The sequence below is a fragment of the Hemibagrus wyckioides genome, linkage group LG05 (genome assembly GCF_019097595.1).
Source record: "Hemibagrus wyckioides isolate EC202008001 linkage group LG05, SWU_Hwy_1.0, whole genome shotgun sequence".
Classification (NCBI taxonomy): Eukaryota; Metazoa; Chordata; class Actinopteri; order Siluriformes; family Bagridae; genus Hemibagrus; species Hemibagrus wyckioides.
The window spans coordinates 7,135,036-7,152,943 of record NC_080714.1 but is presented as its reverse complement, the minus strand read 5'-3'; the positions used below and the strand labels follow the sequence as shown (position 1 = coordinate 7,152,943).

The window sequence follows — 17,908 nt, the reverse complement described above, 5'->3', positions numbered from 1 at the left end:
AATATGGCGTCACGGTTAATGTTTACCGACGGTGGTTTATCATGGAGGAATATGCCCGTGAACCTTGGTAAAGTATAATATCCATGACAGCTTTGTCTATCAAAGAGATCGCCTTTTAATGGCAAGGAATTTACATTTTACAATTTTACAGTAACATTGCCTTGAACAGTTGGAGTACACAATGTGCTACAATTGGTTATCTAACACATTTCAGGGTCGTATTTCAGTATAAGTTAGTGGCCTTGATATCTCAGTATCTGAGTACTTAACATGTAACAGGTATATTGCTTGCTTTTATTAGTCTCCCTGGTCATTTCTATCAGATAAAGCTATATTATAAAAGAATTACTCATTTGTACAACTTTACAGCAGTGAAATAATGCTGTTTAAAATCCCAGTAACACTGTTGAACCTGATACACTCATATTCATTGTATACACACAGATGTATAACACACTCTGTCACTGCTGTGCTCCCAGTGGTATAATATCCTTCGTATTGTTTTGTTATAATTCCATATTCTCAACTATCTTGTCATTTTCTATGATTCAGAAAAACAATTACATCAATTTATAGTTAATTTCAGTGATCCTAGCAAGTCAGAGCTTGTTATTCGTACCTGTTTCCTCACCAATCTGTCTTTTTCCTCTCTGATAAAATCAGTAAGGCAAAAAATATGTCGTTGGTCATGTTATAAAACCTGCTCTCCTGCAGCTTTATTCCGAATTAGCTTGGTTATTATGTAATTTCTTGGACTACCGGTCAGAAGGTTGTGAGTTCAAATCCTAGCATTACCAAAATGCCTTAACCTTATACCATGATGGGATGCCTTGATTTCCAGCTACTCCTATCAAAAGTCCTCCCAGAATCCTTATTTTGCCAGTGTTTTAATGTTGAATGAAATGAAGTTGTTTAAAATCCCAGAGCTAGATCACAGAAAGAGCACAAACACAGAGCTAGATCTGTTTGTTAGGGTGAGGTGAAGGAGTTTAAATCCCAACACAGACAAGCTGTCGCTGCTGGGTCTTTGAGCGTCTGAGCAAGGCTTTTTACCTCTCAGCTGATCGGTTGTGTGTATATCTATCTGCCGAATGCCAGTAATGTGTTATTTTTACATATTGGATAACCCCTTTATATTGGAAATGGGTGCTAAGAGACCATACATGGTAACACAAGCACATCTAGACTGGTTGGTTTATCTGATAAAACAGGAAGTGAGAATAGATACATACATGTGAGTAAATATGTAACTTAGGAAGTGCAGAATTGCAGCCTGTGCATTATCTGTGTGTGTGTGTTTAGTCCATGGAGAATAGTAGATGACTGCGGAGGTGCCTTCACAATGGGAGCCATCGGTGGTGGGATTTTTCAGACCGTCAAAGGCTTCCGAAATGCACCCATGGTGAGGTTCAGTAATCCAAACACACAAAAAGAACATCCTGACTCTCGATTCTTCGTGATCATAAACGACACCCTCTGTTTCTCAGGGCGCACGACACCGGCTGAAAGGCAGCGTGAATGCTGTGCGCATCCGAGCTCCACAGATCGGAGGTGAGCTTATCTTTTTTTCTTTTTTTTTGTCCCACTTTCCATTCTGTTCTCTGTCTTTATTGTACAGTGTCTCTTTTGTTCTCCTGGAACAGTGGTGTGGTATAAAGATGGCTCACACAGACAATATTTGACCTGAATTCCAGTATTGTATTACCTGTTTCCTTACTGATCATGTTACTATTAATAAATAGGAGCTGAAAGGGGCAATTTTTTTTTATCTGTTCTTGTCTACATCTCTTTTTTCATGGGATGGATTTATTGTTCTTTTTTGCTTATTCCATTCGGAATATAAGCAGTGGACGCTCCTCACATGACAGTACATGCTGATAATGAGAGAAACCAGAAGAAATAAAACACTTTAATGCAGGCTGTTGAAGGAAAATACTCATAGATGGAAGCAGAATTATTCTTATTATTCATACATTGATTTGCATGCCCCAAAGTGTTTTATTCCTCTTACCCCAAAGCAATTTGCAAAAACTAACAAATGTGTAGTTGTTAAATATTTGTGAGTTGTGAGTTTATAGCAGTAGCTCCCTCACCAGCTTCTTTTTTTCTCTTCATGGTAATAAATAAAAAAGCTGTTTATTGCATTAACTAGAAACTGCTAAGACTAAAGAGCTTCCTGTGTCAGAAAATGTAAAGTCTACAATTTTTTATTTGACTGTTTTAGCACTAATTCTACAGACTCCATCCACATTTTATTGAGAAGAAAACCCTTTCTGCTTGTGTTTGTGATAGATAGATAGATAGATAGATAGATAGATAGATAGATAGATAGATAGATAGATAGATAGATAGATAGATACTTTATTGAACCCAGAGGATTAAAGAAAGAAAGAGAAATAAGAGAGAGAGAGAAAAAGAGAGAAAGAAAGAAAGAAAGAAAGAAAGAGAGAAAAAGAGAGAAAGAAAGAATGAAAGAAAGATATGATCTAGATAGATAGATAGATACTTTATTGAACCCAGAGGATTAAAGAAAGAAAGAAAAATAAGAGAGAGAGAGAAAAAGAGAGAAAGAAAGAATGAAAAAGATATGATCTAGATAGATAGATAGATAGATAGATAGATAGATAGATAGATAGATAGATAGATAGATAGATAGATAGATAGATAGATAGATAGATAGATAGATACTTTATTGAACCCAGAGGATTAAAGAAAGAAAGAAAAATAAGAGAGAGAGAGAAAAAGAGAGAAAGAAAGAATGAAAGAAAGATATGATATAGATAGATAGATAGATAGATAGATAGATAGATAGATAGATAGATAGATAGATAGATAGATAGATAGATAGATAGATACTTTATTGAACCCAGAGGATTAAAGAAAGAAAGAAAAATAAGAGAGAGAGAGAAAAAGAGAGAAAGAAAGAATGAAAGAAAGATATGATATAGATAGATAGATAGATAGATAGATAGATAGATAGATAGATAGATAGATAGATAGATACTTTATTGAACCCAGAGGATTAAAGAAAGAAAGAGAAATAAGAGAGAGAGAGAAAAAGAGAGAAAGAAAGAAAGAAAGAAAGAAAGAAAGAGAGAAAAAGAGAGAAAGAAAGAATGAAAGAAAGATATGATCTAGATAGATAGATAGATACTTTATTGAACCCAGAGGATTAAAGAAAGAAAGAAAAATAAGAGAGAGAGAGAAAAAGAGAGAAAGAAAGAATGAAAAAGATATGATCTAGATAGATAGATAGATAGATAGATAGATAGATAGATAGATAGATAGATAGATAGATAGATAGATACTTTATTGAACCCAGAGGATTAAAGAAAGAAAGAAAAATAAGAGAGAGAGAGAAAAAGAGAGAAAGAAAGAATGAAAGAAAGATATGATCTAGATAGATAGATAGATAGATAGATAGATAGATAGATAGATAGATAGATACTTTATTGAACCCAGAGGATTAAAGAAAGAAAGAAAAATAAGAGAGAGAGAGAGAGAAAAAGAGAGAAAGAAAGAATGAAAAAGATATGATCTAGATAGATAGATAGATAGATAGATAGATAGATAGATAGATAGATAGATAGATAGATAGATAGATACTTTATTGAACCCAGAGGATTAAAGAAAGAAAGAAAAATAAGAGAGAGAGAGAAAAAGAGAGAAAGAAAGAATGAAAGAAAGATATGATGTAGATAGATAGATAGATAGATAGATAGATAGATAGATAGATAGATAGATAGATAGATAGATAGATAGATACTTTATTGAACCCAGAGGATTAAAGAAAGAAAGAAAAATAAGAGAGAGAGAGAGAGAGAGAGAAAGAATGAAAGAAAGAAGTGATCTAGATAGACAGATGGATAGATAGATAGATACTTTATTGAACCCGCAGAAAGAAAGAAAGAAAGAAAGAAAGAAAGAAAGAAAGAAAGAAAGAAAGAAAGAAAGAAAGAAAGAAAATGATCTAGAGATAGATAGATGGAGAGATGGATGGATGGATGGATGGATGGATGGATGGATACTTTATTGATCCCAGAGGTTTAATAAAGTATAAATGTATCATCCTACATTGCTGATCTTTCGTCTCACATTACTCTCACTTTTTAAACTGTTTCATTTACCTTTTTAATGAAAATGTAGTTTTCAGTGATTCTGAGATTTGAACCTGCAGTGAATCTGAAAATTTCTCTTTATCTGAAAAAGCATTGTCTTGTATAGTCAAAAACTGAATGTAATCATACTGGAATCACACTGACACTTGTCCAAGTTTACTTTTTTTGCTCGCCTGTTTGAAACAATCCCTGTTCTGAGAATTACCAGATGACATGATTCCCAGACAGTTTTTCTGAGAAAACTCTAATACACAAGGACCTTTGTTCCGTGTCTCGCAGGTAGTTTTGCAGTGTGGGGAGGTCTCTTCTCCACTATAGACTGCGGCCTGGTGCGGCTCAGGGGGAAGGAGGACCCGTGGAACTCCATCACCAGCGGCGCCATGACGGGAGCAATACTGGCCGCACGCAGTGAGTGTGCAGTTGCACGGCAACCAGTTTTTATAATCTGTCTTTTCATGGCTCTGATACTATTATCAGAGCTGCTAGTATAGATAATGAATTGATTTTGACCAATCAGAATCGAGCTTTTCTAGCTTGTATACTAGATATACAGTATTCACGCATCATGTTTACACATTATACTAACTATTAATTGGGAGGGATGACATCATAATATCGGTGTTGTAATATATTAGATTATTAACTAGCCTCCTGGTGTTCCAGCGGCAGGATCCCGTGCTCTCATTGCCACGGCCCAGGGTTCGAATCCTGGGCAGGGAGCTAACCCAGCCACTGAAGAGTTAACTCTCAGTGTTGGTCCTAGGGTTAGGAACGCCATCCTGGTCAGGGTCAGGAAAGCCATCCTGCATTAAACCTGTGCCAAATCGAAACATGTGGACCAAATAATCCATCCATCCATCCATTTTCTGTACCGCTTATCCTACACATGCTCACAAGAAACCTAGTGTCTATTCCGGGGACTTAGGGTACAAGACCGGGGAGATCGTAGGCATCACACACTCACTCACACACCCATTAACACACTATTTGTAATTTAAAGATGCCAATTTGCCTAAAATGCATGTCTTTAAGAGAGAAAACACCTGAAGCACGCAAACTCCACACACACAAACATAGTCTACTACTACTAGCGTTTTTTAATTGAGGCCATTATGTTTTGCTGGCAAACCAAAATGCTGTACTATTTTATACAGTGTAGTGTGTAAAGATCTTCAGATCTGGTGATTTTTTTCACCAATAATGCCCACTTATTAATCAGAAGTTATTTATATTTATATATATATATATATATATATATATAATATGCTTTTCCCAGGTGGGCCCTTGGCTATGGTGGGTTCTGCCATGATGGGAGGGGTTCTGCTGGCCCTGATCGAGGGCGTCGGCATTTTACTCACCAGATACACAGCACAGCAATTTCAGAACCGTGAGTAACGCACCACCCGATACAACATTTCTATATTTTTGAGGGTTCACATGTTAAGAGGTAAAGATTCATTGGTGGTCATGGTGAAAGGAGCTTGTAAGTATACAGATAAATGTAGGTGTTTATAGTTTAGTTTGAGGACCAACTTTATTTCAGAATCATGATTATATGATTTGCAGGGGCACTGTGTTAGGATGATCGGCCAAACATGAAGAATAAAAGCATGCCAATACAGGTAAAGAGCTTGAGTGAATATTCAAGACAAACATCAGAGTGGGAGATCTAAGGGTCTTTACCGTGGCTTGGTTGTTGCTGTGAGACGGATTGGTTAGAAACTGCTCAGAAATTTCACACACAAATAGTCTTTAGAGTTTGCCATAAAACATAGTGTAGCATGCAGTTTAGAGCAGTGTGGTATCTTGGTGGCTAAGGTGTTGGATTACTGACTGCAAGGTTGTGAGTTTGAATCCCAGGTCTACCAAGCTGCCACTGCTGTGCCCCTGAGCAAGGCCCTGAACCCTCAATTGCTCAGTAGTATAAAAGGAGATAAAATGTAAGTCACTCCGGATAAGGACGTCTGCCAAATCCCAGGAATGTAAATGTAGTTTTGTAGGTGGAAACCCCTAGTTGTTGAGAGAGATCAAGAGCCAGACTGGTTCAAGACTGACAGGAACACCATGGTATCTCAGATCTCTGCTCTTTACAGTTGAAAAGTATCTGAGAAAGCACAGGATGCTGAACTTGGTGGTGGATGCGCTAAAACAGCAGCAGATAATGCTGCTGGGGGTTTCACTCACGCCAGTCTAGAACTGGCATCATGCACTGTGTATTCTGACACCTTTCTATCAGAACCAGCATTAACTTCTTCAGCAATTTGAGCAACAGTAGCTCGTCTGTTGGATCGGATCACACGGGCCAGCCTTCACTCCCCACGTGCATCAATGAGCCTTGGCCGTGCATGACCCTGTCACCAGTTCACCACTGTTCCTTCCTTGGAGCACATTTGATAGATACTGACCACTGCAGACCGGTAACACCCCACAAGAGCTGCAGTTTTGGAGATGCTCTGATCCAGTCGTCTAGCCCTTGTCAAACTCGCTCAAATCCTTACGCTTGTCCATTTTTCCTGCTTCTAACACATCAACTTTGTGCACTAGCTACCTAATATATCCCACCCACTAACAGGGGCCATGATGAGGAGATAATCAGTGTTATTCACTTCACCTCTCACTGCTCATAATGTTATGCCTGATCGGTGTATTTTATTAGAACTTGTGTAACACTTTTTTTTCCTCCCTTCCTTCCAGCGAGTCCATTTCTGGAGGATCCTAGTCAGCTTCCTCTGAAAGACGGAGGCCAGGGACAGGAGAGGCATGGCTACGGACAGTTTCAGTAGAGCTGCTATTTTGCCATTTTGACTCTGACAGTACAGAATGGTGAAGGAAAGAAAGCTTTATGCATTGATGTGTCTATTAGAGCTTGGACAGATTTGTTTTCCTGCCTAGAGTCTTTATATACAGTAACCACCACTCAGGGTCATTTTTGACATCTACACTACAGTATTTGTAAAATGAACAGGGAAGTTCCATCATCCTCATCTTCATCATCCTCATCTTCATCATCATTGTCATCATCATCTTCATCTTCATCATCATCATTACCATTATTATTATTATTATTATTATTATTTTGCACAATCAGATATTTGAAATCGTTTTAAAATTCATTGTGTAGTTATGAGAACCAGAATTCTGTCCGAGTTGCCAGCTTTTCTTTTCTTTTTCTTTTTTTACTATTTAATGTACATCCACAGCAACCTCCAGTACTTTCTTAAAAATGAAACCCCTCAAAATTGTGGTTTAGTTAGCACTTTGAAAACATATGAATTGTTTGAAGTAAAACAAACTGGAATTGGTTTTGTCAGACATCTATAGTTGCAAACGGATTATTCTTGCTTGTTTGTTTTATTAGAAAAGGTCAATTTATTATTTATTTATGGATTCCAACGAGGACGGAAATGTGAATGTAGTTATTTTAAGAAACTGTTTTGTTGTTGATTGGACTTGTCTTCTCTTTTAGAGCCAAAATTGTACATGGATATAAATATATTAGTAATAATTTAAATTAAAGTATAAAGAAAAGAGATTCAGACGATTTCTTGTATTTATTTATTTTCAAATACATATAGACGATATAGCCATAGTTTAAGCCATCACACCAATATGTGGTTCTTCATCAGATTGTTACCACAAAAATGGAAGTGCTCAGTTGTTTTCAGTAATGTTGGAACATTACAGCATACAAAGTGCTGTTGTTTAACTTAATTTCCTCAGGCAAACCTGCTCTAGGCTGACAATAAACAAAGCGATTTTCATAAAGACTTGGTGTACCAAGGCCAGAGTGGCCTGCACTTTAACCCCACTTAACACCTTGGGGATGAACTGGAACACACTGCAGTCCAAGTACCTGACCCTACTAAACACACTGCAATCCCAGTACCTGACCTCACTTAACACACTGCATTCCCAGTACCTGACCTCACTTAACACACTGCATTCCCAGTACCTGACCTCACTTAACACACTGCATTCCCAGTACCTGACCTCACTGAACTCCACTTAAAACTTTGGGAATGAACTGGAACACACTGCAGTCCCAGTACCTGACCTCACTTAACACATTGGGGATGAACTGGAACACACTGCACTCCTAGTACCTGACCTCACTGAACATCTTTGGGGATGAACTGGAACACACTGCAGTCCCAGTACCTGACCTCACTGAACACTTTGGGGATGAACTGGAACACACTGCATTCCCAGTACCTGACCTCACTAAACCTCACTGAACACTTTGGGGATGAACTGGAACACACTGCACTCCCAGTGCCTGACCTCACTGAACACCTTTGGGGATGAACTGGAACACACTGCACTCCCAGTACCTGACCTCACTTAACCTCACTTAACACATTGGGGATGAACTGGAACACACTGCATTCCAGTACCTGACCTCACTTAACCCCAATGAACACTTTGGGGATGAACTGGAACACACTGCATTCCCAGTACCTCACTAAACACTTTGGGGATGAACTGGAACACACTGCATTCCCAGTACCTGACCTCACTGAACATCTTTGGGGATGAACTGGAACACACTGCATTCCCAGTACCTGACCTCACTTAACACATTGGGGATGAACTGGAACACACTGCACTCCCAGTACCTGACCTCACTGAACATCTTTGGGGATGAACTGGAACACACTGCAGTCCCAGTACCTGACCTCACTGAACATCTTTGGGGATGAACTGGAACACACTGCATTCCCAGTACCTGACCTCACTTAACACATTGGGGATGAACTGGAACACACTGCACTCCCAGTACCTGACCTCACTGAACATCTTTGGGGATGAACTGGAACACACTGCAGTCCCAGTACCTGACCTCACTGAACATCTTTGGGGATGAACTGGAACACACTGCATTCCCAGTACCTGACCTCACTTAACACATTGGGGATGAACTGGAACACACTGCACTCCCAGTACCTGACCTCACTGAACATCTTTGGGGATGAACTGGAACACACTGCAGTCCCAGTACCTGACCTCACTGAACATCTTTGGGGATGAACTGGAACACACTGCATTCCCAGTACCTGACCTCACTTAACACATTGGGGATGAACTGGAACACACTGCACTCCCAGTACCTGACCTCACTGAACATCTTTGGGGATGAACTGGAACACACTGCAGTCCCAGTACCTGACCTCACTGAACATCTTTGGGGATGAACTGGAACACACTGCATTCCCAGTACCTGACCTCACTAAACCTCACTGAACACTTTGGGGATGAACTGGAACACACTGCACTCCCAGTGCCTGACCTCACTAAACCTCACTGAACACTTTGGGGATGAACTGGAACACACTGCACTCCCAGTGCCTGACCTCACTGAACACCTTTGGGGATGAACTGGAACACACTGCACTCCCAGTACCTGACCTCACTTAACCTCACTTAACACATTGGGGATGAACTGGAACACACTGCATTCCAGTACCTGACCTCACTTAACCCCAATGAACACTTTGGGGATGAACTGGAACACACTGCATTCCCAGTACCTCACTAAACACTTTGGGGATGAACTGGAACACACTGCATTCCCAGTACCTGACCTCACTGAACATCTTTGGGGATGAACTGGAACACACTGCATTCCCAGTACCTGACCTCACTTAACACATTGGGGATGAACTGGAACACACTGCACTCCCAGTACCTGACCTCACTGAACATCTTTGGGGATGAACTGGAACACACTGCAGTCCCAGTACCTGACCTCACTGAACATCTTTGGGGATGAACTGGAACACACTGCATTCCCAGTACCTGACCTCACTAAACCTCACTGAACACTTTGGGGATGAACTGGAACACACTGCACTCCCAGTGCCTGACCTCACTGAACACCTTTGGGGATGAACTGGAACACACTGCACTCCCAGTACCTGACCTCACTTAACCTCACTTAACACATTGGGGATGAACTGGAACACACTGCATTCCAGTACCTGACCTCACTTAACCCCAATGAACACTTTGGGGATGAACTGGAACACACTGCATTCCCAGTACCTCACTAAACACTTTGGGGATGAACTGGAACACACTGCATTCCCAGTACCTCACTAAACACTTTGGGGATGAACTGGAACACACTGCATTCCCAGTACCTCACTAAACACTTTGGGGATGAACTGGAACACACTGCATTCCCAGTACCTGACCTCACTGAACACACTGGGAATAAACTGGAACACACTGCAATCCCAGTACCTGACCTCACTTAACCCCACTGAACACATTTACATTTTGGCAGACGCCCTTATCCAGAACAATTTATCTATTTTTTATACAACTGAGCAATTGAAGGTTGAGGGCCTTGCACAGGGGCCCAGCAGTGGTAGCTTGGTGGAGCAGGTAATCAAACTCACAACCTTCAGATCAGTAGTCCAACACCTTAAACACTAAGACACCACATCCCTTGGGTTGAACGTCCCACTGAACAATTTGGGGATGAACTGGAACACACCGCAGTCCAGACCCCACTACCTGACCTCACTTAACCCCACTGAACACCTTGAACTGGAACACACTCCAGTCCCTGACCTCACTAATACTCATGAAGTTTTTAATGAACACAAATCCTCACAGTCATGCTCCAAAATCTAGTGGAAAGCCTCCGTCCTCCAGTGGACTGGAGTCTATTATCAGAGCAAAGAGGAAACAATATGTGGAATGTGATGTTCAGAAAAAAGCACATATGAATATAATGGTCAGGTGTCTTCAAACTTCTAACCAGTTCTTTACCCCCCGCCAAAAAAAAAATAAAAAAAAATTAATAACGCCCTGTATTATTACCTCAGCTAAATGACGCAGCGCGTCCCCACTGCATGCTGGGTAACGTAGTTTCGCCACCGTATCGAAAATGGCGGACGTTCAGCCTCCTCCTTTCCGGAGCCTTGATGATTTTCTTTTCAGCTCGGCCCGATTCTCCGTGCCAGATGTCCGCAATTTAGAGCGATGGAACAACCGGATAATTAACAACTTGCTCTATTACCAGACCAACTATTTTGCCTCCGCTTTGGCTTTCCTGCTGATAGTCGGGTAAGGAAACAGCCGTGACGTGTTCACTCATCGACTAACCCCGCTGCGTTCTGCTGTGTTTTCCATATACACAAACATAGACAGCTCTATGAATACAACAGTTTCAGACCACATAATACGCTTTTAAATCTTCTAATTTATCCATCAGAGCAGGCAAATTGTCCAAGCTTCCTTTTGTAAAGAGTGTTGGTTTCTTTGTGTTTATAAAAAACAATGAACACCACATCAAGTGAACCCACCTATTATTACATGCGGGTTTAAAACCTGGGACTTTGACAGACATTAATTTACACATGCAGTAATATAAGGGTCTATCTACAGATTTAGAGCTTAGGACTTTCATAAACATGAGCAAAAGAGTGATTTATGTAACCCTACACCTCCCTGTTTTTTGTTTTTTATTTTTTATTTTTATGATTATTATTTTCCCATGATTTAGCACGTTTTGACTATTAAAAATGCAAACAGATGATTTTTATTATTATTATTATTATTATAATAATTATTATTTATTTATATTTATATATATAATTTATTTTAAATATTCTTTTTTTATTCAAAATATAAATTTTCAATAAATTATATAATATATATATTTTTTATTTTAAATATAAAATGTGTTTACCCTTATCTCTGACAACAATCTTTCTTTTTTTTTTTTTGCTGCATTTTAAATTCTTAACAGTGTTCAAATTTTTATCATAGAGAACTAATACATTTTTGTAATTCACTTCCTGTTTAGTATTCTAAATATATTATCAGTGTTTACAGGAAACAGGGTTGGTAGAATGTTGTAGGACATTAATATGCAAAAAAAAAAAAAGAAAAAAGTTTTGCGAATGAGAAAAACAATGATCTACGATGTTACAATGAGTTACAATGATTCAGACATTAATGCAAAATAATTCTTTCTTTTAATGCTTGAATGATTATAATTACAAGGTAAATTTACAGGACTGGAAAGAAAAAGTCAAATGTACTTTAGTTTAGTTTTTATTAGGGCTGTAATTTATCTGAAACATGTAGATATACACTATATTAGCAAACGTTTTGGGACACCCCTCAAAATCATTGAATTCAGGTGTTGTTTTTCAGGGGTTGGGCTTGCCCCCTTAGTTCCAGTGGAAATACCTCTCAGCATACCAAGACATTTTGGACAATTTCATGCTCCCAACTTTGTGGGAACAGTTTGAGGATGACCCCTTCCTGTTCCAACATGACTGCACACCAGTGCACAAAGCAAGGTCCATAAAGACATGGATGTGTGAGTTTGGTGTGGAGGAACTTCACAGAGTCCTGACCTCAACCTGATAGAACACCTTTGGAATGAATTAGAGCGGAGACTGTGAGCCAGGCCTTCTCGTCCAACATCAGTGCCTGACCTCACAAATGCGCTTCTAGAGGACTGGTCAAAAACTCCCATAAACACACTCCTAAACCTTGTGGACATCCTTCCCAGAAAATTGAAGCTGTTATAGCTGTAAAGAACGGGCCAACTCCATATTACATTCATGTGCATGTAAAGGCAGGCGTCCCAAAACTTTTGGCAAAATAGTGTGTGTTGTTGTGAAAGACGCACTGTTAAAAATGAACTTTACTTTATGTTCATATTTGAAAATGTAAATATAAAAATCAGTGGAACAGAAATGGCATCCCAATCAAGGACTCGCCCAACAACACCTCTAGGTGTATCTTCAGCCATGTTTTCTGCTTTGTTCCCTTGCTCTACTATCTCTCACAGTTACTTTTTCCTCACTCACTCTCTCTTCACTATGCTCAGGTATTTCCGGCCTTTTCAGCTTTTCCTTGGAGCGGCTGTGGTGATCTCTGTGTTTCTGGGCTTCGTCTGGGCGGCGGAGAACAAGGCCACAGTGAGACGCTTCCGGAGGAACCATCCTTCCATCTGTCTGATTGCCATCTTGGGCTCCAGCTACTTCTTACTATCTATGCTTGGAGGGGTGGCCATCTTTCTCTTTGGCATCACCTTTCCTATTTTAAGTTAGTATCTGAATTTCTTCGCGTTTTTAGTGCTGTGATGATCCACTGATCCTGCTGAGGTCTTGAACCAAGGGTTCTCCAAATCTTTATAGCCAAGGCACCCCTGGGTTGAAAAAATACCCAGAAAGCCTAATTATCACAGACCTAATGTGATTTACAAGTATCCAACCTTACAAACTTTACGCAATTACACCAATCATGCATAACATTATGACCCCTGACAGGTGAAGTGAATAACACTGATTATCTCCTCATCATGGTACCTGTTAGTGGGTGGGATATATTAGGCAGCAAGTCAACATTTTGTCCTCAATGTTGATGTGTTAGAAGCAGGAAAAATGGACAAACGTAAGGATTTGAGTGAGTTTGACAAGGGCCAAATTGTGATGGCTAGACGACTGGATCAGAGCATCTCCAAAACTGCAGCTCTTGTGGGGTGTTCCCGGTCTGCAGTGGTCAGTATCTATCAAAAAGTATCCTTTAAGTCCTGTAGGTATCCTTCAAGTCCTGTAAGAATTTAAAGTATCTGCTGCTGACATCTTGTTGCCAGATACCACAGTCCACCTTCATCTAGTGGATCTAGTGGAGTACATCCCAAGACGGTTCAGGGCTCTTTTGGCAGCAACACAATATTAGGCAGGTGGTCATTATGTTATGCCTGATTTGAGAACCCTTAAAACCAGCAAGTGTTCAAGTTGCATGCTGAGCTCTTAATCTGATAAATATAAGATACTAGAAACTAGTACTGAGAACTATTGCCCTGCTGATGATGGGGATCATCTAAACATTCAAGACAACAAGGCATCTTACTAATCTATCTTATCCTCTTTCTTCTAGTGATTCTGGTCCATGCGTCAGTCAGGCTACGGAGCTTAAAGAATAAAGTGGAGAACAAGCTGGAGAGCATTGGCCTGAAGAGGACACCTATGGGTCTGCTGCTGGAGGCACTCGGTCAAGAGCAAGAGGCCGGCTCGTAGTGTTCGGTCCTGTCCCGAAGCAACCTTTCAGCAACCTTCCCTTAAGTCCTAAATGCTATAAGCAGTATGTTTTTACTTATGTGCCATTGTTTCGACAAAACACAAAGGGCTTTGGGGAAGAAAAATAGGAGTATGTACAGTTGAGTGCAAAAGTTTGCATCCCCTCCAGTGTTTAATGGCAAAATACAAGGTAAAATCAACAGAAAAATAGTTCAACCATGAGGTTTTAAACTAATAATTTTTTTTTTCTCCACTAGTCATGTCTTACCATGAACCGTTTGACTATTTTCTATTACCTGTGATCATGAAGGAGCATCTGTGAAACAAAAACACTAAATGTTATTTTCATCCATTACATTTTTGCATTTCTCATTAAACTAAGGGTATGCAAACCTTTTCCACTCAACTTTCTTTTAAGTGAAGGATAATTAAATGAAAGTCTACATCGTACCTGCCTTTAACACTCTTAGGTTTATGATTTTATCGCATTGAAAATGGGCGTTTTATCTGTGCATTGAAAATGCCAATGTTTTTTTATACTTTGGAATGATTTCTGTTCTTGTTGCACATCTACACTTTAGTTCATTACCTTTCTTTATTTCTGCCAACATTCCCCAAGTAACGAGGGCCTTGTTGATTTCTAGACATGTTGTTCGTGACCAATGCATCACATCTTGTATTTAGAACACATTCAATTATTTATAAGTTATTTGGTAGATCAGGTGATGGTATGTGGAGATTCCCACTAATGACGGATTCATTATTGGGTTTAAACACTACCCCTGTTTATATTTTGGGTGTTCGAGTTGTTTAGGTGTTCACACAATTCCCCAAGTATTATAAAGATGTATTTGCTCTGGCTTTGTCTGAAATGGACCTCAGCTTGTCAGTCTGTTATTGAATGTCGAATCTTTTCTTGTTTGTTTTGTCAATAAAACTGACATGATTTTCTAACATCAATTGCAATCATTTTTTTTTATTACGCTTCCATTTTATTCACCCACTCATCTGGAGTCTATCATGGGTGGCACAGTCCATCAAAAGGCACCATGTACACACTCATTCACACTAAGGAGCAGTGTAGTTCAGCCAAACCATCTGCATATATGTTTTTGGAAGAAACCCATACAGGTGTAAGAAGAATATGGGAAAACTCCACACGGACAATAACCTGAAGCTACCAAGTGATGCTGGAGCTGTGAGGCAGCAATGTTACCCGCTGTGTCACCATGGCACATAGACTATATAGCTAAAAGTTTGCAGCACCTGACCATAACACTCATGCTTTTTGAACATCCCATTCCTCATTTACTCCCCCACCCTTTAATTTGGGGATTTGTATCCATTCAGCCTCAAGATCATTAGTGATGTCAGTGAGGTCTGGGGTTAAGTCAGTGTTCTAGTTCATCCCGAAGGTGTCCAGTAGGTTTGAGGTCAGGGCTTTGTGCAGGTCACTCGAGTTCTGCAAATGAAGCCTTGGCAAACTCTGTCTTAAAGGATCTCACTTTGTGCACACAGGTGGGAGATCCAGAAAAGGGGAGATCTAAATGCTACTGCATACTTTATCCAATACAATTGTGTACTGCAACAGATTTAAGGAAGAACCATATATTAGGTTTATTTTCTTTATTATTTTCCTGTTAATAATCTTACTAATCTAATGTTTGGCATTGTCCTCTTTCTTTCAGTGACTCTGGTCCATGTGTCAGTCAGGCTATGGAGAATTAAAGTGGAGAACAAGCTGGAGAGCATTGGCCTGAAGAGGACACCTATGGGTCTCCTGCTGGAGGCACTCGGTCAAGAGCAAGAGGCCGGCTCATAGTGTTCAGTCCTGTCCCGAAGCAACCTTTCAGCAACCTTCCCTTAAGTCCTAAATGCTATAAGCAGTATGTTTTGCCATTGTTTCACTCACACTCTCCAGTGTTTATGATGAATTTCTAATCACACAAATGAGGATGGCTTCCCTTTTGAGTCTGGTTCCTCTCAAGGTTTCTTCCTCATACCATCAAAGGAAGTTTTTCCTTCACACAGTTGCCACAGGCTTGCTCACTAGGGATGATTTTGTCTAACATCTAGGACTATGTTTCTTACGTTTCTTATGTTCTGTAAAGCTGTTTTGAGACAGTGTCCATTGTTAAAAGCGCTATACAAATAAAATTGAATTGAATTGTTTCTACACAAAAACACAAAGGGCTTTGGGGAGGAAAAATAGGAGTATGTACACTTGAGTGCAAAAGTTTGCATCCCCTCTGGTGTTTAATGGAAAACATTACACGAGGTACACAAGGTGTACAGAGCTGCACGTGCAATGAAGTGCAGCAGAGGGACGTCTAGAAGTTTCTCTCTGTGCCGCACACGCCTCCTGTAAAACGGTTTACTGTTAACCGGCTCAACCCAGAGATTATCCCTAACCCAGAGCTCATTCCTACACTCAGGGAGCTTGGGAAAACTATGCACACAAAATGTGTATCCTATAATTAATGTATTATTAATGACAGGTCAGTCAGTATGTTTTTATACAACTCTATATATCTAGTTGATCATGTAAAGCTTTTTGCGCCACTGTTTAGTGACCTGTTCAGGTAACTAAATAATAGTGAAGTCACCTCAGGTAAATTACTGCCTAGTCGTAAGCTGGTGTATTTGAATTTTATTTTATTGTGATATGAAGTAGACTGAATGGATTTTTTTTAATGAGTCGTGGAAAAGAAGAGGATAAAAGAGGGCCAAGCTGCTCAGCTAACAGGTGAAAGAGGAATATTTCTTGTGACTGAAGTGAGGAAATGGACGTGGTGCCTAAAGGTGAGGAACTGCGTGTGTGTGTGTGGGCTTCGCTGTGTGTCACCAAAATGACATTTACAAGCCAACATAAAGAAAAAGTAGGGTTTTTTTTTTTTTTAAACAACAGCAATAGCGAAATCAACAACAAATCCCGGTCCAGGTCCAGGTCCTGGTTAAGGTCAGGGTTAGGGCTAAGTTCATGCATATTAAATTACAACTTTTTTTCTGTTTGTTTTTGCAATATAATGAACAAGTTACCAATTCAGCTGTGTTTTTTCTATAGGTTACTATAATTTGAAGTATATAGTCCAAATAAAGACAAAAAGGAACATAAGGTGTGTTAGTAAAGTATTGGGTCATGTGCCACCAAAACAGCTTCAGGGATCCAAGTCTGTGAAACCGTACTGGAGCAATGTACAGTGTTCATCCAACAGTGTTTTGATTGCATCTGTGTATAAATATTATATAAATATACACCGATCAGGGATAACATTATGAGCACTGACAGGTGATGTGAATAACACTGATGATCTCCTCATCATGGTACCTGTTAGTGGGTGGGATATATTAGGCAGCAAGTGAACATTTTGTCCTCAAAGTTGATGTGTTAGAAGCAGGAAAAATGGACAAGCGTAAGGATTTGAGCGAGTTTGACAAGGTACAAATTGTGATGGCTAGACCACTGGATTAGAGCATCTCCAAAACTGCAGCTCTTGTGGGGTGTTCCTAGTCAATATTTGTCAAAAGTATCCTTTAAGTTCTGTAAGTTCTTCAGGGGTCCCACATCACAACTTACAGGACTTAAAGGATCTGCTGCTAACGTCTTGGTGCCAGATACCACAGCACACTTTCAGGGATCTAGTGGAGTCCATGCCTTGTGGGGTCAGGACTGTTTTGGCAGGAAAAGGGGGACCAAGTCAATATAAGGCCGGTGGTCATAATGTTATGCCTGATCAGTGC

General features: G+C 39.8%; 2 protein-coding genes across 3 annotated transcripts; both read left to right on the top strand.

The window, feature by feature from the left end:
* Positions 1–2: 2 nt before the first annotated feature.
* timm17b (translocase of inner mitochondrial membrane 17 homolog B (yeast)) lies at positions 3–7,650 on the top strand. The gene is made up of 6 exons (XM_058388655.1): positions 3–67; positions 1,303–1,402; positions 1,488–1,551; positions 4,398–4,526; positions 5,395–5,505; positions 6,813–7,650. The coding sequence occupies exons 1-6, from the start codon at positions 42–44 to the stop codon at positions 6,899–6,901; spliced, it is 519 nt and encodes a 172-aa protein (XP_058244638.1). The 5' UTR covers positions 3–41; the 3' UTR covers positions 6,902–7,650.
* A 3,330-nt stretch (positions 7,651–10,980) lies between these two features.
* praf2 (PRA1 domain family, member 2) lies at positions 10,981–15,121 on the top strand. Of its 2 annotated transcripts, none has more exons than XM_058390742.1 (3): positions 10,981–11,192; positions 12,934–13,190; positions 14,028–15,121. In XM_058390742.1, the coding sequence occupies exons 1-3, from the start codon at positions 11,014–11,016 to the stop codon at positions 14,165–14,167; spliced, it is 576 nt and encodes a 191-aa protein (XP_058246725.1). In that variant the 5' UTR covers positions 10,981–11,013; the 3' UTR covers positions 14,168–15,121. The 2 variants fall into 2 exon arrangements, with proteins under 2 accessions (XP_058246725.1, XP_058246726.1); XM_058390743.1 differs by having other exon boundaries at positions 10,982–11,192; positions 12,973–13,190.
* The last annotated feature ends 2,787 nt before the right edge of the window (positions 15,122–17,908 follow it).